Raw genomic sequence first — 27043 nt, 5'->3', positions numbered from 1 at the left:
TTGGCCATTGAAATAAGAACATCCATCAAATCAGAGTCGACCCCCAAAGTACACCCGACTTTTGTTACAATCATGTTGCGGACTTGTAGCCATCAAAGTTGATGTCATTAGCATTTTGACGGAGGCATTACCGTGCTGTCAATGCAGGGGAGAGAGGCAGCTCAGATAAGCTGTCACTTCCCATGAGTGACAGGCATGATAAGCCGGATCAGTGGCTGCTGCAACACTTGGAAGAGGTTCATCGGAAATAGATGCCAGTTATCACAAAGTGCCAGTGGGTGGGCGGGCATGTACATACCACCTGCGGCAACTACCACAGCCTCTGGTCTCTCCCTCCACAGCTCCAAGATCCCGAAACTGGAAACAGGAGTCGGAGGGACCCGGGGAGACAGAGATAATAGAGGGAGCATGGATAGGTCTGCAATTATCCTAATAATACTCCCGCTGCGGGACACAGTTACATGACCCCATACATTGGCTGAGGCCTAGAATTATCTCTGGGCATACAATAATTCCCTTGTCACACACGGCAGACATTTATTTTTAAAAGACGAATGTTCAATGGTGGCTCGGATGTTAAATACATGAAATGAATTGAGGTCAAAGGAAAAACAATATAGCTCTGCCACGCTCTGCTGTGCTGCTTAGCGGAGGCCAGGTGGTTTGTCGATGTGCAACAAGAGGTACAGATTGTAACGTTCCTTGATCTTCAGGTTCATTGAGGATATGATCTCAGTGCTGTAGTTTAAATTCCAATTGATTTTCACTGTGATGAGCAATTTACAACATAAAGAACCAGATATTGAATGAAAGATCTCTGTGAAGCTCTGCTGCTGATGCAAATAAATAATACAGCTTCACTGTGTAGGCTTGCTAGTTTTTATTAAGAGTTGTATTGGTTTTACAACACAGTGAGCTAAAGGGTGGATTCACATTTAAGTAGAGATGCTACAACCCTACTAAATGTAAATGCATCCATTCCTCTAGATCTGACTGGACCAGTTAATGACAATAAATGACTAGAAATGATAAACTGTGGATATGATCATACAGTATACACAAAATCTTTCTGAGGAAGACTATGCAATGAGTGTAAATACCAGCCTGTGATTTCATAAAGTGAAACATCTGCTAATTAAGAAAAATTGAGGAAACGTGAGAAGGTGGCATGTTTTTCTTCGCTTGTTTCTTCTATAAATTCTATTAAGTAGTTAAGAGTTTCTGAAGTGAAGAGACGTTTGCTCCTTTGCAAAATTTTTGAGAGATAAGGAAGTATTATCTCACTTCTGGGGAAAGTAGCAATCTAGGCTTTATCGTAGAATGGTAAATGGTGAAGCAGTATGCACAGTATAAATAGGCCAAATACATGTAATATAAAATGGTGGATTTTAGGAATTTGTGGGGCAGAACGGAGTTTGTTTAGAATTTGATAAGAAAGTGACACAACAAACATAGAGATGGTTATGGCCAAATATTAAAATGATGTCATCATTTATTCACCCTTGTGTCAATTGATACCCATTGTATGGACAAAAAACATTTCTCAAAATGTATTCTATAATCTACAGAAGAAAGTAAGTCTTACAGGTTTGAACGGAATGAGGGTAAGTAAATGAAGACAGAATTATTTTATTTTTTTGGCTGAACTATCCCTTTAAATCATCAGGTTGTCTCCCAAAAGACACAGCCCACGCTGGTTTGCTGGTCTTAGCTACAGTAGTTTAACATAGTCTCCGAGCCTGGTCAGGCTGGTGCTTGGGTGGTTTAACCTGGAGGCCAGCTGGCTAAGACCAGCAAACATTTTTCAGAAGGACTGAAATTTCAAAATGATCCACTTTCAAAGTTGTTGTTCATGAATATTTAATGATGTCTGTCAGATATAGTGGCCTGTAAGAGGAAGAGGAGGGGATATTCTGCTGATCCACAACTACAGCTCTCTAGTCCCATAGGGTGGACTTGTGCCAAAAACAAAGACATGCACTCAAAAGGCACCTGTGAGGAGACAGCAGGCTTTCCTACTGCTGAATTTCACAGTGTAGTCAAGAGATTTTTTCAAGCGTGTGCAAAGAGGAGGTGCTGCAGTCAGCTCAGACTCTGTCAGACTGGTAAATGGAGAAAAATTATCATGGAAAGTGCTTGTTAAAAACACACCAAACACAAACACACTTCTCATTAAGGAGCGGGGTAAAGTGGCATCCGAATAAAGATAGAAATACAGACTTTTAAAAATGCTCACATAAATGTCACTATCTAAAGTACTAGCTCTAATTAATGTCGATTACATTGTTTTATCTTCTAGTCACCATTATGATGATTGTTGTTCCTGTTGGTGAACCTGGTATACTCTATGCAGATGCAATTAATTTGCAGAAAACAGATATTTTATATTCTATTTTTGGTTCTGGAAATAATATTATAAAATGACAATATAGTAAAATTATACTCGGGGCTGTTGAATGCTTGAATCTGACTGGTTGACGAACGTTCTAAGGTGTGCAATTATTTTCAGGGAAATGCACGGGATAGACCTAAGCAGGAAGACCTGAAAACAGACAACAAGGTTGCGTTGTTTCTGCTCCATACGTGAGTGACTGGTTTTACAATGAACTCTTGCCTGTATATACTCTTGTGTAATGTATGGTCATTTTTGTTCTTCCTTGTCAGATTTTAACATAAGTCCCACTAGTTAATGATAGTTAGCTAAGCTAGTTCCATATGCAGATCACATTGTTTTTATAGAAATGACTTAATTTTAAAGCAATTCATTTTATGCAAATTCTTTGCATTTTCATCTTATTAGTATTTCCAGTAAACAACCTAAAACAGCAGAATTTGTCAAAGACACTCTAGGTAACCCGAATGAGTGTCCACATCAACCAGTCAGAAAGCCCCTCTCCCTGGTACAGCAGTGCATCTTGGGAATGGGCCAAGTTAGGGTTGACAAAATGTCTCTGAGAATATGACAACAGTCCTGGGCACTTCCTCTAAAAACGCATACAGCTCAAAATAAGTGTCTCTGCATCAGCCTGGCGTAGTTGTTTTCCCTCCACTGGCTAGCAAAGTGCAAGTGTAGCATTTTCTGACAAATTCATCACAGGTGGTCTCAAATGGACATGCAGCTTAAGTTTGCACATAGCATAAGTGCAGTTTTCTTGCCCTCTGGGTTTTATATTGCTGAATGGCATAGGTGGCCTCTATTTGTGACTGTTGTGACTAATATGTACTTTATGGCCTATAGCTAAAATGTGTAGCTAAAAAAGTCCAGAAATACCAATGATTACAACAACAATACACGCATAAATAATACACTCCATCCATGGACAGAACATCATTGCACGGGCAGACCCTGAGTATTATAACACAATCATTTTAGACTGCAAACAGGAGGTCACAGAGGATAAGCGAGCAAGAAGGACCCAGTCCATCACCTTTGTGTGTGAGTATTTGTGAATCACAGCTGTCACTGCAGTGCACCTGAGATTAAAGTGATTGATGCACGGGGGGGCTTTTTCTCGCAAGGTCAGTGTATCTGAGTGAATAGCTGAGTCTCTGGCTGAGCATTGAGGGGTTGTGTATGTATACGTGTGACTTGAGTGATTGACAATTGGAAATGATTGGTGAAGGCCTTCTGGAGAGAGAAGCTTGAGTGTTTGTCCTCATGGTAGATGACTGCAGGTGTTAAGCTGCTTCAAACTGTTATGAATCATTTCAAACAAAAGTGAATGAAGTACATAGTCAGCTGTTCAAAGGGTTACGTTTTCAATTACAAAATGGAGAGTTACGATTCAGGATTCTGATTGGTCAATATAGCACTCCTGCAATGTTTAAACAATGACTATATGTGACATGCTCTATTATTTTGAGTCATAATAAGAAAAAAATATTATTATTATTTTTTTTTTGATATAACAGAAATTAATAATTAATTCAGCAAGGCAGTAAAGACATTATGATGTTGCAAAAGATTTGTATTTCAAATAAATGCTGTTCTTTTGAACTTTCTATTAATCAATGAATGCAGGAAAATGTCTTGGTTTCCACCTAAATATCAGAACAACAACACTGAAAATAATAAGAAATGCTTCTTGAGACCCAAATCAGCATATTATAATAATTTCTGAAGGATCATGTGAAGCTGGCGACTGGAGTAATGACTGTTGAAAATTCAGCTTTGTCATCACAGGAATAAAAAATTGTTTGGAATCTTTAGAGGCCACTTTCTAAAAAAAACAAGATTTTATGACAGCCATTATTTACAGTTTGGTGTAGAAATATAACACTTGTATCTTTAGAACGCTAACATTTTTGTGTACATCTTTTCTGGGTCAGAACGACTGAAAATTATGGAGAAGGTCACATACTGTCAATGAACAACAATTTTAAGAAGGGACGAAAAAATGAAGAGGGAGATGAAAAAAAGCCCCAAAATAGGTTCCTCCTACCACTGAGTGTGTGAACTCAGGTGCGTGGTCATTCCTGTCTGTGATGGTGATGGTGGCTGTTGCAGTTCCTGTCAGTCCCACCTCACTTCCTGCCATGTCCTTCGCCACAATCTCCAGCTCGTACTGCGTGGTTGGAAGAGTCTGCGGAAACAAAAGAACATAGTTGTGAACAATTAGTAGAGCTTCAAGACAGATGGATTACAGCCGTGATAAGAACTTAAGTGGCTTAAATGGAGAACAAGTCATTGTTTTACAACTGCTTTAGTGCTGCTTAGAAGCTGTCAATATGCAATGAAAAGCACCACATACTTTTAATGAGTGCTTACATTGTAAATTAACTGGTAAAGTGGAGCAATTAGGATCTAATTAACCAATCATTGTATTGAATCATGGCTTCACCTAAAAAGGGCCTAGCAGTTCATCATTGACATTTCGAACGCTAAAGTCAATCGTTACAAAAAGTTCATTACTGCTCATGATTGACCGGTGATCTATGAGACCAAAATATCCTTTTGTTTATTTACATTTACTCTTGTGTAAGGCCTTCTTCAGGGACGGTCCTGAAACAATGATAAAGGCTTCATGCAAGAGCATTTTTGCTCCCTGACAGGTGCTAGTCTAAACAAATGTCAAGTTTCAGTCACTTTTCAAAGGTAATACTGAAAGAAAGACATCTAAATGTCAATTAACGCCCACACCACCTTTCCTCCAAGGCCACATCCTTAACTGGAATGTCAAGAGAGAAAGTTAGAAAAAAAAGAAAAAAGAAAAAAAATGAGTGTGGGCTTCAACTTTGGGCTCTTTTTTGTCCCAGTGGTGGATTATATTAAAAGAGACGTTTTTCTTTAAAGCCACTTTGAAACCGGTTTGGATACTTTTAAATTCTAAATTTCACTTGTGAGTAAAATATTTCTATTGTATAATTTCCGACTAAGCTGTAATTGTCAAATTATTTAAAAAAATATTGGTAACACTTTACAATAAGGTTCATCAGTTAACATTAGTTAACAACCTTATACATGAATTAAGAATGAACAATACGTCTTCAGCATTTATTAATCTTGGTTAATATTAATTTCAACATTTACTAATATGTAATTAAAAGCAAAGACTGTATTTGTTAACATTAGTTAATGCATCATGAACTAACATGAACACACAATGAACAGCTGTATTTTTATTAACTAACATTAACAAAGATTAATAAATACTCTAACAAATGTATTGCTCATTGTTAGTTCATGTTAGACAATACATTAACTAATGTACCTTATTGTAAAGTGTTACCAAAATATTATATAACTGTGTGTATTTAGGATACATAAAGCTATGAAATCAGCATTTGTGAGACACATTTTGTTTTTTAAATGTCAGTTGTGGCAAAGGATGCTATAAAATATATTTTGGCAAACATTAAGTTAAAATTGAGAGTGTCAAAAGAAAAGTTTATTTTCTTCAACTACGAGCCACAAGTCCGCATTGAAGAAACAAGTTCTTGGGTGAAAGAGAGATACCAGAAGAGATTCCTACATTGTCAGCATTTTTCTTCAAGATGTTCCTTTTTTATAAAGTTTACTTGTATTACATAGTTTTCTTTAGACTAGAGATTGTGAAAGACAGCAGACAGACACACATTCCTGAAATTAAGTTTTGAGAGAAGCCAAGGTTATTTCAGGAAAAATATCCTGCAATCACTGCATGAATAATACATAAGCTAAAGAAATGGGCACAAAAGCTTTATATAGACATCTGGTTTCTCTGACGCAAAAGAAATGGTACCAATGCATCAAAACAAATTTTCGGAGTGATTGAAACCGCTTCATCTCTATCAAACACCACCTACTCATCATATGGGAAATAAACCTTCTTCTCTAGACCAAAAGCGCAATATTCATAAATCCAAGACAACAAGCATTTGTTAAAATAAGTCACCCTACTGGAAAGGCATGATGGCACATTACACAGGGAGGTGCTGTTAATGCAAACATTTATTTCCTTTATTGAAATCCCACTCAGCGCAGTGTTAAGTACCACATGCTTAATAAAACTCATCCATCTGTTTCACATAATGCCCAGGAGGCCTGTGTTGCAGTCATTTACCCATGGTGCATTGCCTCTCTGTATAAATTACTCTTGCTATCTCAGGCTTCAAATAGTGTCTCAGAGGTACGTCATTCTAACAAAGCTGCAATTAATAAAGTGTAAAACCACAGTATATTGCAGATAAAAAGAAAATGTGTGACTTTTTGTTTTACCAAGGCACATCATTTAAAGAAACCCAATGAATCGTTGAATGTGGAAATATAAAAGCAATGGTCTGGTCCAATTGACTAAACTGACCAAATGTAGACGTGCATTTAAATGCCCTGAGGATGGTCGTTTGACCGAAAGCTTGGCTATTAAATTTGCTGAAAGGATTCAAGTGTGCAGACAGTTTTATTTATTTTTTGTTTTTTGTTTATCTTCAGTTTTGTTTGTCTGGCACCTTGTTGTTCGTGAGTGCGGTGTTATTCCTTCAAAAGACGTGCATTTAAAAAAAATTTTTTTGGAGAATTGGTTGCATGTAAAGCTGCGATTAAAAATCTCAAACATCTGAACACATTTGACCAGGCATGACACTTCAGAACTACGTTGTTGATGTGATTCAACACTTGAATCAACCCAAACGGCTTGTAATTCACAGGAAGTGGAATAAGAAATGCTAATGAACACAGATGGAAGTTACCGATGTGCATTGTTTAATACCACCAACGATCGAGCTTTACACCTCATCAGACATATCATGCTGAAATCTTTTTTTTTTTTTAAACCACCATGAAGCGCAGTGCTTCCGGTGACTGAGATCGGCTAGAACGGCTGTCACTGACGAACGACTCAGAACTTATTTACTGCTGATAAACAGATGGTACTTCACAGACCTGTGACTTGAAAAAAAGAAGAGAAACCCATCTGGATAAGAGGGAGGTGTGCGCAGATCAAATCTTGGTGCCGTCAAAAGACTTGCGCGAAGCTTTCGCGTAGCGTGACAACATCTTAATGAGTCTCCCATCTCTCGCTCAGATCTTTCGCAGTGATGCACCTGTGACCTCGCCGCATGCTTTTGAAGGTCAAAAAATACAAAACCCTCTAAAACAATCTGTAAGAGTGTTGAAACGTCGCAGGTCTGACTGTGAATGTGAAACGAGGCAATACATTAACTTCACGTTGCATAACAATTGGTATTGCGCCCCAGTTACGTCAATCATTTCAACATGCCGGATCCAGTTTGACTGTCTTTTGAGATTCTATCTATGACATCCATTTCATGTCGGCCATCCAGTAATGCTCATAATGAATCAGACTAAATTCAATCAAGAGCATCTTGTATAATAGATCAAGGCTTTTTCCCATGGCCAGAGTGTCTAAAGACTAATATAGCCTTTGGCAGGAAATATATGCACAGAAATATATCCCTGGCTCTGACCAGAGAATGAGATACCACCTCGTCCGCTTCAATGGATGTGATGTCATAATTCTGCTTCTGTAGCCTCTTTTTGTTCTCTCAAGTGCTTTGAAAGAAACTGTCTGCCTTTCCTAACCTCTCAGCCTATTCACCGGTCTACCTTTCATTCCCCAAGAACATAATGATCCATACAAAAGCCACAGAAGCAGCAGCTGAAATGATGAATAAAGCTGTCTAATAAAGGAATGTCTCTATCGTTCTGCTGGCCATGTCTTCCTTACAGTATTTCACTTTTATCCCAGCTGGTTTTCTCACACCTTTCACTATCTGAAGCGCTTTTTCACATTGCTTTAACTAAGTTGGTGTAAGTTGTAGATATGCTAATCCATGTCTCCTGTACGTTTCACAGGCGGATTTAATACCTCTACATGATTGCAATCTGGATGGTTATATGGGTTCAGGTTTCCACTCAATCCCTGGAATGTTATTCTCATTTCTCTTTTTCCATTTTTCTTATTACATTTTTTTTTTCATTGCCATCAACACCTTAAATAAATCTGCCATTTTTCCCCTTTTCTCTCACTTTATGCAGCCATTTTGCATTTTGTCATTCAGTATTTTTTTTGAGCATACCGTTTTCAGTACAGCACATACTGTATGATGGTATAAAATCATTTAAAGTCTACATTAAAGTCTATAGCATTTTTTATTGTCTTTTATCATAATGTTAAAATAGTTTTAATGGTTGCAAGATATTATTTTACATTTAGGATTAAATAAATTACATTAGTTGTCGTCCTGATGATATCTAACAACCAAATAATTCACATTTGCACATTCATCTCGGCAAATTGTTTGCATTACGGTCCGGGCCAAGTGAGACAGACATTAGTAGCCGACTGGCAGAGCAGCTTGCTGAATCATGGCACATTGCCTTTTGTTCTGTATCCCACTGAGCTCAGAGGGGAGTCACAATGCCAGTCAGCCTGAACACTGCACATCCAGGAACACATCACAAATTTACTCCCCTGGAAATCCCCAGCTAACACCATGTGCATAGCGCTCAGTAACAGTTGTCTAAATTTGATGATGGCTAAGAGCTGGTGCAAATAAAATGAGGGTGTTTTGTGAAGAATTTGGCTGCGGATGCGTTGGATGCATGACAGTCAGGTGGCGAGCTGGAAATTGAGCCAACGTCAGTGAATTTAGTCAAGAAACGCCACCTGCAGCGAGCCTTTGTAGTCAATTCATAACTGTAAACAGAGTAAATATTCAGTAGAGTAAACTTAAATTCAAGAAGCAACAGGGTTGTGGGTCACACCAGACTTGATAAATGATTATGCCAAGGCTTAAGATAGCTAGAGGCTGTTTCTGGGACTCCTGAACCTACTTTTGACTCACCTTTGTGTAAAGTATCATTGTTAGGGTGCAAAATGTACTTTTTTATTTCCTTGCATTCTTCGTCTTTGTGCGCTCTATATACAGCCACCCGTGACCATTATATTATATTTTGTACTACAGGGCTGTTGAAAATTACATTTTATTATGTACGGAAAGCACATACTCTTTTTATCGCTCTCTCTCTCCCACACCAACACACACACATGGTATGGACACAGAAACGTGCCGTCAGCGCTCCTCAGATGATTTTATGAATACAATTTTTTAGCAGTTTAAAAGCTAGATGAAATTCCTCACTAGCAAGGTGATAATGGCGCTGTTCTTGAAGCAGATAAACGTACAGGTTTAAGCCTCCGTTACTAGCTCAAAAATTACGTTTTGGAATTAGCAATGGAGACTTGGGATTATACGTGTAAGAAATTAGTCCTACACACAAGTGCGTTTTAAAGACAAAAACCTGACAAATGTCTTGAAATGCATAATCTAAAGTATGTTTTGAGGTGTGGAAACCGTAGTATAAATGAAATAATTCACTCTAGGCCAGGGTTCACCAATCTCGGTCCTGGAGGGCCGCTGTCCTGCAGAGTTTAGCTCCAACCAGCTTCAACACACCTGTTTGAAAGTTTCTAGTATGCCTAGTGAGACCTTGATTAGCTGGTTCAGGTGTGTTTATTTGGGGTTGGAGCTAAACTCTGCAGGACAGCGGCCCTCCAGGACGGAGATTGGTGAACCCTGCTCTAGGCCATTAAAATTATTGAAAAATAATGCACACCCGAGGTGTAACGGCCACCTTTCAACGGCCTAATTCAACGGCCTGTCATCAATTATTCCTTTATTATATTATATTATATTATATAAGGTTAGATATTGTGGGAGGGAGGAGACGGGAACCGGCGAACATTCAAAAACTTGAATAAACGTAAAATAAACAAATACAAAATGAAAGTAAAGACAGCAGCCCCTCACGGACAACTGCTGTCACATATAACAAAACACAACATAAATCCAGGCCTGGCCTCTCTCGATCTCCACTGTCGTCGCTTCTCCTTTATGCTTCCGCTCCTCCGTGAGAGATATGAGACCAGTGCGTCGCGCAGGTGTCGCTCATTATCAATCACGCCACTGGCCTCGCGCCATTCTCTCATCCCGTCCCTCCCCCCTCCCATCTGTGCTTCCTGAAACAATCATGAACCATTTAGAAAAACCAAACTGGATTTACCCACCTGTCCAGCAAAAACAGAGCCACCTGAATGTCGGATTGGAAGCCCTTCTGCCGGCGGAGTTCTCGCCACCTTTTGAACGCTTTTACGATGTAAATTTGGGACTTCGCGTTCCTTCTCCTTTTCCCTATTCTTTGTTATTTGTTCAGCGGAACGTCGTCTCTTTGGTCGTGTGTCGGCCATATCAAAATTCTCAAGAACATACCATTTTAACGTTAGGACATATCTCCTCTAGCTAACTTCCCTCTTCATGCTTCTCTCTCCTCCACTCCCCACACCCCCCTTCATGTGCATGCACACTAACCCCCCAAACCCCACCCCCAATCATTCTTGTCGGTTATTGGCTGGAACACTGTTTGTTATGTTTTGTGGTCCAGGCTGGGTCAGTTTGTTTTTCTTGCCGTTTGTGAAGCCTGGGCTGTCTACAGAGACCGTGTTTTTTTACAGTGTGTTCAGGGGACAGGCAGCTAGCGGATAGTGAGGAGATGTTTGCTGGATGTGACAAAAAATGTTTTGGCCTAAAAAAGGCGTGACATCTCTTAGAGCACCTTTAATGGAAGACATTCCCTCCTACAAAAGTTTCTTAAAAACTTCACAAATCCTGCAGAGATTTCATTGAACAACTTCTAGATTCAGCCCAATTTGCTTACTGCACACTACACCTGAATGAACACTGCTGAATGGGCTTCATCTTTTTTTTACCATTTTCCTCACAAAGCCACGTGTGCAGCTACGTAGTGTTTTAGAAGTTCCTGCGAAACTCTTTATGTGTTGCCTCCTTCAGCATGTCTCTCATCCCTCTATTCACTGATGACTTAAAAGCAGCAAACAGCCGTCATATCTGATGAATCTCTTTGCGCTTGGTCGCTTGATACATTGGACGTCTACTAATGGAGCTCAAAACTCCAGCCGTATTTTATAAATGAATCATGAGATGGAGACTAATTGCCATTAAAAAATGAACACTAAAGCATGAACAATCCCAACGACGAAGCCAGTGACACTGCAATATGCAAATATGTGTCCAATTATGATTAACGATCATCCGAGCGTTGCATGTCAATTTGGAAAGCTATTCAGATTTCGCCACACACTGGCTCACAGAAGGATGTCGCTTGCTCCTAAGACTCCTCTCCCTTTGGCAAATACACACCAAGATATCGTTTCCCGCTAATTACATAACCCAATTTATTATAGTCTGAGGCAGTGCTTGAATATTAATAGAGAAGTCATTGAATGGTCCTGAGTATGGAAATACTTGTCATTGCAGCGCAAGTATTATGTGCTGGCCCTAATACAGTTGTAAAGGTGAGTGTGCGAAACAACCAACTGTGGCTGAACGATTATGGTTCAAGGATCAAAGCCAATCCATAACAAAAAAATAAAATAAAAAATAACTCTTAATAGAAAGGCTGCTGTTGGCGCACAGCGTCCACGCAAAATGCGAGTTCAGCCTCTAATGAAAGAGGCAGAGGGGAGCCTCATTTATTTTTTTCCCCCTCATCTGTTGTCCTTTTGTCACGATTTAGAGTGTGTTTTTGTGTGCCCATGTGACACGGGCACGGATTGATCTCTGGCGCTTTCCTGCCTCTGACATTTCAAACAGAAGTTCTGCCCCGTGGCTCTCTTGAGTCAACATCCTGGCATCCGGAGAGACACAGAGGGGATGATGTCAACTAAAGAACCTGGATGCAATCACCTAATATCACACACACTGCTGTTGCTGTGAACTAAGACAGGTATTTCCATAACAGATGTGGTTAAAACCATGAATTTAAAGGGGACATATCATGCTAAATGCACTTTTTTAGCCCTTAAATGCATTTTGTTGTATATTTGGAGTGTTTAGAAGTACAGAAAAGATGAAATTATTCTCTTCAGGTGCTTCGTTGATATCTTTATATTCTGTTTTGGTCATATTTTTCAACCTGTTCCAATTTTTCTGTTATCTATGACGTTTTTTGAACTATTACGTCACAGTATTTGCAGCGGAACTGCCAAATAAGGACATTGACTTCCGGCCCAACACTTCGAGCAATCCGCCATTTTTATTTCTCGCTGCAATTTTGTAGTCCAAGCTAAAGGATGCAGAAGTTATGAGAGGGTAAGTTAAAATGTTCGGTTGTTGGATGTAGTAACCCACACGCTTCATTACACCGTCTAATGTAGATGAACTGCCGCGCTTGTGGCGCATGTTTAACTGAAAGAACGAGCAGAGAGAGAGACCCGGTCGCGCGCGCGCGCACTCTCTCTCTTCGGAGCCAGGCGAAAGTGTAAACAAGACTTCACCGTCTCCAAACTAGACGCTGTCTTGCTCTCTCTCCCTCGCACATATTAATCAAAATAAATCGACACGGTGGTAAAAGGTCGGAAGACCAAAGTTTCATGTGTAAATACAGTAACACACCATTGCGATACATCCATATGAAGACGTTGTTCTACAGGTTCGTCGTCTTCATTTTCATCTCGCTCCGACTCTGGCTCGAACATGTAAGGCTGGCTGGACAAGTCTTCCGTTGTTGACATTTTGTTAATAACGTGTGAATAAAAAGTTTCTGTGCCGCTAGATAATCGTATCTCTGCTATCAGACTACAAAAATGGCCGAACGGGGTGGAGTTGAACCTCTGCAACCTGGAGAGGGGGCGGGGTATGAAGTGTCTCAATTGTATTTAAAGAGACCGCACCAAAACGAGTTGCTCTCAGACGCACATCAGAAAAGGGGTAGAAAAGGGGCCTGTGGAGCTATAATATGAGGAATTCAGACCCAAGCATTGCAGTTCCGCTTTATATAGACTACAAATGTAAAAGGAACAATTTAAAAGCATGATATGTCTCCTTTAAGACTTTGAATGGTTGTGCATAGCATTAATAATTTTAATTATTTTACCAGATGATGAAAACACAGTGGACTTTAAAGTATAGAACCATTTTATAACCATTTATAAAAAGATAATTAGAGAGTACATAAATTACATGATGCAATGATATCAGTCAGACGTGAACTTGCATCACCCATAATAACCTCATGGACAACCTTTAGAAAGGATACTGTAGTTGACCAAAAACAACCGTTATCATTTACTCACCCTCATGTCATTCCAGACCTGTATGACTCACTTTTTTTGTAATTTGATATACACTCACCTAAAGGATTATTAGGAACACCTGTTCAATTTCTCTTTAATGCAATTATCTAATCAACCAATCACATGGCAGTTGCTTCAATGCATTTAGGGGTGTGGTCCTGGTCAAGACAATCTCCTGAACTCCAAACTGAATGTCAGAATGGGAAAGAAAGGTGATTTAAGCAATTTTGAGCGTGGCATGGTTGTTGGTGCCAGACGAGCCGGTCTGAGTATTTCACAATCTGCTCAGTTACTGGGATTTTCACGCACAACCATTTCTAGGGTTTACAAAGAATGGTGTGAAAAGGGAAAAACATCCAGTATGCGGCAGTCCTGTAGGCGAAAATGCCTTGTTGATGCTAGAGGTCAGAGGAGAATGGGCCGACTGATTCAAGCTGATAGAAGAGCAACTTTGACTGAAATAACCACTCGTTACAACCGAGGTATGCAGCAAAGCATTTGTGAAGCCACAACACGCACAACCTTGAGGCGGATGGGCTACAACAGCAGAAGACCCCACCGGGTACCACTCATCTCCACTACAAATAGGAAAAAGAGGCTACAATTTGCACGAGCTCACCAAAATTGGACAGTTGAAGACTGGAAAAATGTTGCCTGGTCTGATGAGTCTCGATTTCTGTTGAGACATTCAGATGGTAGAGTCAGAATTTGGCGTAAACAGAATGAGAACATGGATCCATCATGCCTTGTTACCACTGTGCAGGCTGGTGGTGGTGGTGTAATGGTGTGGGGGATGTTTTCTTGGCACACTTTAGGCCCCTTAGTGCCAAATGGGCATCGTTTAAATGCCACGGCCTACCTGAGCATTGTTTCTGACCATGTCCATCCCTTTATGACCACCATGTACCCATCCTCTGATGGCTACTTCCAGCAGGATAATGCACCATGTCACAAAGCTCGAATCATTTCAAATTGGTTTCTTGAACATGACAATGAGTTCACTGTACTAAAATGGCCCCCACAGTCACCAGATCTCAACCCAATAGAGCATCTTTGGGATGTGGTGGAACGGGAGCTTCGTGCCCTGGATGTGCATTCCACAAATCTCCATCATCTGCAAGATGCTATCCTATCAATATGGGCCAACATTTCTAAAGAATGCTTTCAGCACCTTGTTGAATCAATGCCACGTAGAATTAAGGCAGTTCTGAAGGCGAAAGGGGGTCAAACACAGTATTAGTATGGTGTTCCTAATAATCCTTTAGGTGAGTGTATATATAGGACTTTTTTTTCTCCATACAATGAAAGTCAGTGGAGTCTAATGTTGCTTTTGGCTTTCAATATATGGTCAAAAACAGTTCCCGACATTTCTCAAAATATCTTCTTTTATGTCCCTGTCACACAATTTTCACACAAAATCTGTTGCTCCATCAAAGTTCAATACAAACATATCGATTTTTTTCTGCAATCATACACTATGGGAGTAGTGAAAATCACTTTTTTAGGGTGTGCCCGTTGTACCCGTTTAGCCACCATGTGTCTTCCTCGTCTACTTGTGATCCAATCGACCAAAACACATCTTAATACATTACAGATGTAAACAGGGCCAAAAGCCAATTTGGAACAAGAAGGGGGGTCAGAAAAAGATGACAGAAGTTTGAAGTGCACTATCCCTTCAACATTCCTGTAACTATAATGCTGTTTTCATGACACCTTGCACTACAAGAAAGATTTTTAGCTGCAGACTTTGAAGAATAGTGCACAGCAAGCTGTCTTTTAAGCAGGTTATAAAAACGATATTGTCTTTTTAAAATGTATTTTGGACACATAGATGTCAAATAAAGAGAAGATTTGAAATAAAGGGGAGAAGAGGGGAAAAGAGGATCAGGAAAGCATCACCCGCATGAGCACCTCAGCCTAATAAGCAAATGCACTAACTAGTGAACCACGGCTCTGACTGTGAATATGATGCTGCTGAACTTTTTCAGGACATCTTGCACTGCAAAACAGATTCATAGAGGCTTTGATGAAAAGTGCAGAGTAATAATTAATATTACTGCATGATAAAAGCTATACCACTTTTATAGATTCAAAAGTAGAGAGAAGACAGGAAATGGTAGGAAGAAGAGGAGGTAAGGAGGATGTGAGCCACACTCAACAAAGCATGTGCACACACACCACTAAACCACAAGTGTTCAAAGTGTTCAATCCTGTACTTATGCCAATGATAAAGTTTTCAGGACACCTTGCAGTACATGAAAGACTCGTAGCACAAACACCTAACACTGGCTGTATTTACAGAAACTCATCAACCAAATTAATGAGCTGATGATAAGCAGGAGAGATGCAGCATCTCCTGACGTGTGTGGGGTTAATTGGGGTCAAGGTTGGGGTTTCAGGGTTTGATGAAACAGAGCAGAAAAAAGGAGCCTGGCTAATCTAATCAAGCGCATCATCCAACCACAAACTAATCGCTGTCAATTACAGTCCAGTAATGGGGAGGAAATAGTCTCTATTACACCCAGACCCGCTGAAGAGATGAGGAGGAGGAAGAAGAAGGGAAGGGAGGGAGGTGTTTCATCATGGCCATCAAAACCCATCTGGGACGTGGCAGCAGCACTTATGCTGAAGAGCACAGGTGTTGATGTTTAACCGTTAATTAGATTAGCACAGATCAAAGGCAGACTGCCACCACCGGGGAGCAGTTACATTGCCGACAGGGGCCGGGGAGGTCTCTAAGGGGACCGGGGGGCACGAATTCTTCCTATCCCACTGATTGAGATAGATTAATCAGCTTACCAAAGCTAGTTTCGCTGGTTTCCACTGAGACTGCGATCAAGCCAGGACACTTTGTGTTCTGTCATTTCGGAATATATGAGGATTTGATCACCTTATGTGTTTTTGGTTGCTCTTCAGACCTTTAGAATTAACATTACATTAACTAGGTCACAGGAACAACCCTGGAAGAAAAACTCTATCAACCAATCAAATTTCCAATGCGGTCTGGTTCACATTGCAGCTTACTCTGGCTTAAAACCACCAATCAGGAAGAGTAAGCAACATTTAAAAACTTGAATTATGTAGTATTGAACTATGAATATGAATTGATTTAATACAAATTAAAAATATAATAAATAATAAAGTAAAAATAAAGTATAAAAAACATCAGCACTAACATACCACAGGTATGTTTCCCCTCAAGGGTCTGACATTTCACTTCAAAAAAAAAAAAAAAAAAAAAATCTAAATGAATGACTGTGCCCACAAATCCCTATTAACAAATAGGCATAAACACTTTTAACACCCAACATGCCATAAACAACAATTTTCCTCTGATTGCATATTGCATATTCCAAGACCAACAACTTTTAAACTTTTAAACTGTTTAAACTTCCTACTCAGCAAAAACATGGTCTTAACCTGCCCTTTTCTATAGACATCACATTTACACTATATACAATTCAGATCATGTGTTTTAGCCTTGATTTCAAACTTGCAGCAGGACACTGTCAAACCCTATAACACAAAAGGACACAAACTTTGTACCATTGTTGAAACGTGCCATTGTTGAAACCCCTGGCACGTTTTTCTCTCTTTGTGTGAATGAGAATGCTGTGGGATTCCTCTTTCTGCAGCTATGCTATTGATCGCATGCGACTACACATCTCCTCTGTGACAAAGCACTGTCAACTATGGGAAAGAACTATCTCAACCCCTCAGTATCCAGGCAGGCGTGCATCTTCCTGAGCCGAGAGAGAATCCCCCATGCCTGAAAAATGCACATGTGTAACACCCAACTGGGGCTGCCACATAGACTCAACTTGTAAAAGTCATTACAAGTGGCACAACTAGGGCTATGCTTTGATGCGGAAAGCAATGCTTTTTCATGCGCGGTGGTATTTGTTGTTAGCGTGTTTGCTTATTTTGTTTCTTCCCTTATTTTTCAAGGCTCTTGGATCATTTCCATGGCAATGTGTCAGCAGGTTGCAGCTTCAATCTCCGCGGACAGCAACGGACGTGTGTATGTGTGTGCAGGAGGAAGGGAGCTTAGTGTAGATTTATACGCCGTGCTGTGCAATAGACAGGCCGGGCTTTGGCGCATTAGCTTTCATGCAGTATCTATGTCTGCTCACATGGCCAAGTGTGTGTGTCCATGCACCACTAAAAGCCCTCACTCTCGACTCGGTGCCCCACGCTACAGATTCATGCAGCCGCCTGGAATCGCTGAAATACTGTGTGTGTCCTGCTCCGTCATTTTTGAGTCGTTTTCACTAAGAATTTGCATGTACTGTATGAAAAAATACACTTTTAAGGGCCTATTTTAGACATTTTTTTAACCTTTGTAGAAGTAAAAAAAAAAAAAAAAAAAAAAATCATAAATATGATGTAGGGTTTATTTTAAAACAATTTTCACTTAGAAATTGCTAGTACATTTCACAAATAATTAATTAAAATAATGAAACAGCAAGTAACATGTAAAATTAAACATGACATTTTGAAGTAGAAAGACTGAAATAGCATTTCCTTGTGAAAATTCGAAAAGTTAAATTTTTGACAAGACAAGACAGCTTAGTACAAAAATACAGTAATGCATATGTTGTGCATATGAAGAGTTCAGATGCAAAAGCCTCTACGTGCCATCTGAAATTTTCTTCTAGAATGAACATTTTTATCAAGCTCGTATATTTAAGTTCAGTAATTTCACTTAAAGGACAATTAATAGGTAATAATTTTCATTGTCATTTAAGTGAAATTACTTAACTTAAACATATGAGCTTGTTTAAACGCATTCTCTCATCTCTCCGACAGCGAATTGACGCACAAACCCGCAACCTTTTACTCACTCATTTCATTTGATCTGGATGAATGTTGTTGGTGTTACAGGGCTTGAATTTCGGCGCAAATAAATGAGATAATATAATATATATATATAAAAAAAAAATATATATATATATAGCAGTTTTTCCCTATGGTATCGATGTCAAAATTGTGGCCAGTGAAAATGCTGAGTGACTAGTAACTTTGGAAAACCAAAGCCACTAGCCACAGTGGCTGTTGAGCAAAAAAGTTAATGTCAAGCCCTGCATATAGCTACAGGGAAGCATCTGATTATTAAAAGTATTAGTAAATCACCATAAGGACACCAATATGTGACATTTAGAGGCCACAGATGAAAGTTTGTTATTTAAATAGTAGAAGAGAGAGTGCTGGATATGTGCGCATAAATTTACTCCATTAAACTGCACGAGGGGTTTTACAACTGTGCCTCCCAATTGCGTGGGCTTGGAAATGCTAGTGGACATAACCATAACTTGTGCAAAACTAATAATTAGGTTCATAATTATGACTATAAATATGCAGAGGAGGCTTTTAAACGCTTAAATAACGCTGCTTAAATAATCCAACTTACGACCTGAATTAAACAGTTTAAATCCCTGTAGGTAGCACGGGAAAAGAGACTCCATCTCTCTTGGAGATCAGTGGGGAAAGCCTTTAGTAGTTTTTGGCAAAAAAAAAAGCGGCAGAGCTTCCACAGATATAAGGGTCAGAGAGAAGCTCTTCTTTGACAGTCCTCCAGCAGCATACAGAAGCTACCGAGAGTGGAGCCAAGACCCCACACTGAGTACTAAAGTGGGCTCGCCGTCTGCAGCCTAAGTCTCTAAGTGCAAGAACTCCGGAGAAGAGCACACATGCTGGAAATGCTCAATCTGCTTAGGAGACCGAGTAAACAAATGCCCAAAGAAAGGGAGTGAGAAATAGCGAGGCAGTAAAACAGGATGGATGGAGCTTGAGGGGATGAGAGATTTAGCCCATCATCTGGGATAAATCCATCTCCCTAAAAATTCACATATGGTGTACGTATATAGAAAAGGCATCTCAGAGTGTGAATGCGATTCAACAAAAGTGTCCATCATGGGCCTATTCTAGAGGCTTGTACACACAAATAATTACGCACAGGCTCACATTAAAATGCAAACGCACAACTGAATAATGTGCAATCGGTACAGGTGAATGAGTGAGGAGAATAAAGCTCTGATTAATGGTAAAACCTTTGCCGCCACCACCACTGCAAAATTGTTCAAATTACATAATTTGTCTGAAAAACTCCTCAGGAAAGTGTCAACAGCAAGGGCGCAATTGCCGCAAAATGTCACCATGGCTGATTACGAGCGATTTGTAGCTCAGCGAAAAAGAAACAGAAAAAAAAAAACGCTCATATGCCAATGCCACATGAACACTCCGTGAACTTTCTGCATCCAAACATGCAAATTTCCAGCAGGGGCTTGCACAATTTTAAAGAATCACTAATGAGAATAATTTAGATGAACTTTTGATTGTCAATGGTAAATACCAAATACAACATTAATAATATGTTAACAGATTGCAGGAAACTGACAATCAACAAACAAACTCATTCTAAATGTCTGTAATGTGACGTGATGTTTATATATTTATTTTATTAATATATTTATTATATTTTATATTATAAAATACAATAAATATATTAAAAAAAATAAATGTATAGTTAATAAACAAAAAAATATTATATTTAATAAAGTATATTAATAAACAAAAAAATAATTATATTAACCTGAAGGCGGGAAGGAAAATGTTTTAGTTGTACTAGTTCTGTCTAATGTTTGAATAAAGTGTTGTGATAATTATTATATATAATTAATATATTAATAAAACAAATACATGATGATGCATAATTATCTATTAATATATAACATACCAAATACCGCATTAACCTGAATATGGAAAGAAATAGTAGTCAAACTCACTGTCTAATGACTGTAATGTGATGTGATGATTAAAATTAAAAATATAATTACATGATACAATAACATAATACATAAACTACGAAAACACACATAACAACTACCACACTAACCTGGAGGAGGGGAGGATTTAAACCAGCTCTGTCTAATGTCTAATGTGCTTTGATGTGCAAGATTCAATCCATCCTCTAAGGACCCCATAGAAGCTGTCCATGTTCAAAAACATATCACACTATCTTCTAGACAATCAAAATAGCTTTTCTAAGTATCATTTGTAACAGTGATAGCTACAAATAAGTAGCACAAATAAATATTAGTAGTGTAGTAGCATAGCTATAGGCTAGCAGGCTAATCAGCAAGTGGTATGCAAAGCTAGTAGGCTAGCTGATGGTTTAATTGACCATTTATAGCTTTGATTATATAATATGATGTATTACATATAATTTAAAACTAAGTTCTTTTAGCCAACATAATTGTTTTGGGGTCCAATCTTATTCTGTGAGGGACAGAATCTTGCACGGTACCAGTCTTATGCTAATTTTAGCGCTGTAGTTTATATGGCTCAGCTGGGTGTGAGCGGCGTGTGATATGAGGGACAAAACCTCCCTCTGCGAATCTAATGAAACAGTCAATGATGCTGCATTGAACCACCTCTGGACATGACCCCGGCTCTTCTGTGTTGTGTATTGTTCTCACACAAGGACTCGGTTTACACAGACCAACAGACACACACCCACAATATAAACAGACTGTAATATAAGGAGCTCCTCGGCACGAGTCATAAACACAGTCATAAACGCTTGCTAAAAGCATATAAATAACAGCTGTGATGTCTTACCTCCTAAACTTTCTGTCATGTGCTAGGGTGTTGGGTAAATTCATTTTTAATTGCAATTTTACTCCTCATTTGGTGAAACACCAAGCAGATCATGAGGCTCAATATTGTTTGGGACTTGGATAAGGATAACTCAGGTAGCAAATCTGCCCTACCTTTCCTTTAGACAATTCCCATCCCATCAAACAAACAAACAAATAGCTGAATGACGGGCCCAAATGTGTATATACAATATATATATACATATACATATATATATATATATATATACATATATGTGCCATGTGTTTTATAAAAAGAAATTGTGATCTTGCACATTCAAACTAAATTTGTAATATAGTGAACACAGTTCTCTGTATTCTAAAGGCAAAACAAAGAAGAAAAAAGAAAGGAAATATTGTTTGTATCTTGTTTTCCAGTAGAAATATCTAAGCATTCTTAAAACAAGATAATTTTACTTTAAAAGCAAACTGTTTATTTTTATTTTTTATTTTTTAAAGAATATATATCGTATTGTTTACTTTTCTTACTCCAGTCATATAAGCATGCTTAAAAACGATTTGCCAAATGGGTAAGAACAATGTTTTTCTTAAGTCTTATCAAGGTTTTCCTGTTTTAAGGTTGTTTAAATATTTCCACTGGAAAACAAGACAAAAATACTACAAATTGGATTCAAATGAAAACTCACAGTGTACAGCACATAAGCATACACAAGTGATTAATGTGCTTATTTGCCAGCCAGAAAAAAAATCATATTGTCCACCAATTAAGACTAAACCAGAAAATAACTAATTAGGCACATTTTCCATTTTAGCTCTTGTACTTGGCCTCACCTCCTCCTCAGATGAAAGGAGACAAAACGAACGGATGGAGGTAACTTCAAATAATTGCCCTTGGCTTATATTTTTCCCTCGTATCCCTTGCATTCTATTTTCTTTTTTACGTTTTTTTTTTATTTTTGTGAAAAGGGCAGAATCACTTTAATTTTCCTTGTCTTGAAGGACTTTGAGAGCTCTTAATGCAATGCAACCGGCCTCCTATTTACTCAGTCCTGATAAAGAAATCTCAAACATCTGTACATAATTAACATATCCACTCTATATCATATTACAAGTTTAGTGTCTAATTATGGGTAACACTATCATATTGCAGCAGTCACAAGGCCACAGCTAGATAACTTGTATTGTAAGCAATATAGCTCTGCTAATTCAGCTGTTCACTGACAGTGACTCCACAAGAGAGTAAATGGTTTAAAAATAGAAACTTTCCCATCTGTTTACCACAGTTCTTAGTGGTCATCATACTTATTTATTCAGGGATACATTTCTGACTGCAGTCTTTTAAAACCATTTGTCCTGGCAATGCTCTTATGAACTTTTGGAAATATCATATTCGTTTTGGCAATAGAGTCTCATTTGGCTAGCGTTTCTCTTCCACTGGTAATTCTCAAGAGTTAAACCAGCCTTTAATTAAAAAGAGGGGAAAAAATAGTAAATTAAATAATTCATTATAAAGAGGTATTAGGGAAATCAAACATGTAAATTCGACATGCTTGATTTTTGGAAAACAATGCCTGTTTTAAGCCTATTACGGGTGCTTATGTGACTTAATACGTTCAAAATATAATAGGTGAGGGGGCTGAGAAATAGTGCTTTTGGCATGACCACAAGGCAAAGCTGATGATAGTTCAGTAAATGAGAAAGGAGGGTAATGAGCCCTTTTCACAACAACAGATATTCACACAGCTGCTGTTCATTGTAAATGCTAATGCTTCACACATTGTTAACATAAGCGCAGTCTTTCTGGAACTGTGGCCTCAGATTGGCTCGATAAATATATAGTTTATGTAATCCATAACATTGTGGAATTCCCAAGGCCCAATACAACTCAAGGTCTATTAACAGAATCTGTGGCATGATGCCAAATATACCATAGAAGATAATTATCTTAGAAAACTCAATTTCTAAAACCAAAAAGTAGTGTATTTACATTGGAAGTCAAGGGGCAAGGTTGCATCACAAACATTGAAATATTGTTTCAAAAGTGGAACCGGAGAAGTTATACATAAGAGATAGTAGTGTGATAAAATTGCTGACCAATGTGGTAAAGTAATTTTTTTTGCAATTTGCGTAAAGTTAAAAATTGTATACTGCCATGACCATATAAAACTGATAAACCTATAGTGACTTTCACTCAATATGTGCACAGACATATTGAGTGAATGAAAGCTGTACTCCTCAGAGTACAACATTATAACTTTATAAAACTACAATTAGACTAAATAAATCACAGTTGAGACTTTCTATTTCAATTCTCATAATTACTTTAGGTAAAATATGTTTAGGTAAAAATTAGGTCTTAATTAGAAATTACAGCTCAAATAACTAAAATACTGTAACTAATGATTAAATGTTGTAATCGTTCTATAAATCTCATAGAGAATTAGTCTCAAATATCTGCTTTCAAACTGTCACTTATATAGACTCAGAACATTTCTTTAAACCATCAGCAATGCATCAAACCTCTAAAGATAAACATCACATGAACATCAGAAGCACAAAATGACACTAGATAGATAGATAGATAGATAGATAGATAGATAGATAGATAGATAGATATTTGTAATATGTGATGTATATTAAAAATGCAGCATTAGCTTCTTCAACTTTTGTAGCAGTCATTTATATTACTTGTAGACCTTTTTTTACAGCACAACAAGAAATCGATCAAGGTCAGAATAGTCAATAAAGTGCTTGTGTATGAGGGGGCAAGATCACTGCCATTGTATGTACTTGCACTATTCAAGCATGTCTAAAACATTAATCTTACTCGCTAAGAAAGAGCACAGGGAAAGTGAGCAGAACAGCCCTAACACAGTCACATCTGTCACTTTCATCTTCATTTGGACCCATAACCCCCTGGTAAGTAAATTGAGTCAATTTTGATTTCTTGTTGACTTTAAAGTCCACAATGTTACACATTCACTCATGCTCGGGGATCAATTGTTCATGTACACTGGTCTGAGATCAGTCTAAACTAGAATTGAGATCATCTATCAGCATCCCATCATTATGAAGACATATATTGGGAAATTAAGTCATACTAGAGGTTACCCTCCTTCAACATTAGCTCTGCGACCCCTGCGGAGAGGCCCCAGGCAACAGCTCCTGAGTTAAGAGGATAACGGATGTCTTAAGAGGCAGAGAAAGCATGGAAATTTATTGACCAGGAAGCAATCGGCTCATGCTTGCCCTGTGCTTGCCCTTTGAACTGTCAAAATTATAAAGAACACTTTCTGTACTGTGAATATTTTGGACAGCCTTATAATGTGCCTTAGATCCCTGCGGTGACACTAATGGGTCGAATTGAATGAGAAATTCCATTTGAATGAGACGGGCGCCGGAACTGTTGAGCCATTGTGCGGATTCAGCTCATTTCTGTTCTCATTTTTTGCCAATTATGTGATGACAGGTCTGTGGTTATCTATGAACTTGAACAGCATGGGACTTATGAGAGGTCTAAATGTTGGTTTATGGTGAATAAGGGACCTTATTTGATTTTAAATGCAATAAATATTAATGCTTACCATAAATTTTCAACCTTCCTTCGTGGTACAAGTATGAAGGTCCAGTTCATGAAAAAAAAAAAAAAAGAGGTACTGGAGGTGACAAAGTCCTTTTCCTACTATTTTATTCAGCCCGTTCTCATCCCAAGGCGTCATATACTGACGCTTTTGAAATTTCGTCTACATTCGACGCACATGGCACCCTTTAGCGTCAATATGAGACGCAGATAAATATGGGCCAGAAGGCGCCTCCTAGCGGTCTAACCCTACCCCAGACCTAAACCTACCCATAATCTGCGTCACATATTGACGCTAAAGGGTGCCATGTGCGTCGAATGTAGACGAAATTTCAAAAGCGTCAGTATATGACGCCTTGGGATGAGAATGCGTTGTTTTATTTGTCCTGGAGGAAATGGAGATGGATGGAATTGTGTTAGAATTCAGAATCTTTTGAGCTATGCAGGGTGAACCAAGGAAATTGGCTGATGGCAAATTTCTTAATTCAACAAGAACCTAGGAGAAAGTGTGTATATTAGAGAAACAAGAGGGTATAGAGTCATTAACCAAACACCATTTGTGTCCCTCATACAAGTTTTGGTACGTCTGCGTTTACATGCATATGAACTTTAATGACATCCCATTGTTAATCCGTAGGGTTTACTGTGCAGTTGGCCCACCCTTTGCAGCTTTAACAGCTTCAACTCTTCTGGGAACGCTTTTAAATAAAGTGTGTTTATGGGAACTTTTGACCATTCTTCTAGTAGTGCATTTGTGAGGTCAGACACTGATGTTGGACGAGAAGGCCTCGCAGTCTCTGCTCTAATTCATCCCAAAGGTGTCACCTATCGGGTTGAGGTCAGGACTCTGTGCAGGCCAGTCAAGTTACTCCATACCAAACTCGCTCATCCATGTATTTATGGACCTTACTTTGTGCAGTGGTGCACAGTCATGTTGAAACAGGAAGGGGCCATCCCTAAACTGTTCCCACAAAGTTGGGAGCATGAAATTGTCCAAAATGTCTTGGTATTAAGAGTTCCCTTCACTGGAACTAAGCCCAACCCCTAAAAAACAACCCCACAACATAATCCCTGCTCCACCAAACTTTACACTTGGCACAATGCAGTCAGGCAAGTACCGCTCTCCTGGCAACCGCCAAACCCATTCCATGAAGCTCTCTACGCACTGTTCTTGAGCCAATCTGAAGTCCACATGAAGTTTGGAGGTCTGTAGTTATTGACCCCGCTCTGTGATTTTACGTGGCCTACCACTTCTTGGCTGAGTTGCTGTTGTTCCCAATTGCTTCCACTTTGTTATAATACCACTAAGTTGACCGTGGAATATTTAGTAGTGAGGAAATTTCAGGAATGGACTTATTGCCACCACGTCTGAATTCAATGAGCTCCTGAGAGTGACCCATTCTTTCACAAATGTTTGTAGAAGCAGTCTGCATGTCTAGGTGCTTGATTTTATACAACTGGGGCATGGAAGTGATTGGAACATCTGAATTCAATGATTTAGAGGGATGTCCCAATACTTTTGGCAATATAGTGTGTGTGTGTGTGTGTGTGTGTGTATATACAAAATAACTGTTACAATGGAGAGATTCTAACTTTTTCTAAGTGTTGAAATAGTCTAAACAACAAAATCCTTGCTGTTTTAATCAATACAAAGTGTCTCAATACAAAGTTTCAGCTGTTTAATGTAGCTTTGAGCCCTAGCAAGGTCCCAATGTCCAAACATCTGCTCTCTCTCTCACTCTCTTTCCTTCGCTATCCATCCTCTCTGCCCTTTCAGAAAGCTCCTTTGGATAGACTGATAAAGTCTGTCTGCCCACGCCAATAGATTATTTTGGCAATTTTGAATTTTGAAAAGGTCTCCATGGTATTTGTGCAAGTGTCATACCATCAGTCATCCATAAGCACTCATGGTTCAAGAGTCTCACCTTCCATCTGGACCCACTTAACACCTTTATTTCTAAGGTATGCCACATTAGTGTGTAACCATGAGATGCATTTGTTCTTATTTGTGACTATGATCAATGATATGGAAAAAAGAATCGATAATTCAGTTGATTGCCTGGAAACAAAATCTTTACCGGAGACTTCACACTTTGTATTTCAGTTTGCAGGAATGTCTTTTGAATTTTGCAGTAGCTTAACTGTAGAATGCATGCATATTCATTAAAGTGTCTGACCCCAGTATAAGAACAGATGTTGTGTTTATGGAGTCACAAAGGTGAATTTTTACATAAAGTGTTGTTGTTAAATAC

The 27043-nt window shown here is 38.7% G+C and overlaps 1 protein-coding gene across 1 annotated transcript in view; it reads right to left on the bottom strand.

Moving 5' to 3' along the window:
- The window catches only part of cdh13 (cadherin 13, H-cadherin (heart)), a 364060-nt gene that overhangs the window by 75233 nt on the left and 261784 nt on the right, over positions 1-27043 (bottom strand). Inside the window, exon 8 of the mRNA XM_084125023.1 lies at positions 4443-4583. Within this exon, the coding sequence (XP_083981149.1) occupies positions 4443-4583 (141 nt within the window). The remainder of the gene's footprint in view (positions 1-4442; positions 4584-27043) is intronic.

This window comes from Abramis brama (genome assembly GCF_963993115.1).
Source record: "Abramis brama genome assembly, chromosome: 9".
NCBI classification, from domain to species: Eukaryota; Metazoa; Chordata; class Actinopteri; order Cypriniformes; family Leuciscidae; genus Abramis; species Abramis brama.
This window is presented reverse-complemented; position numbering and strand designations above follow the sequence as displayed.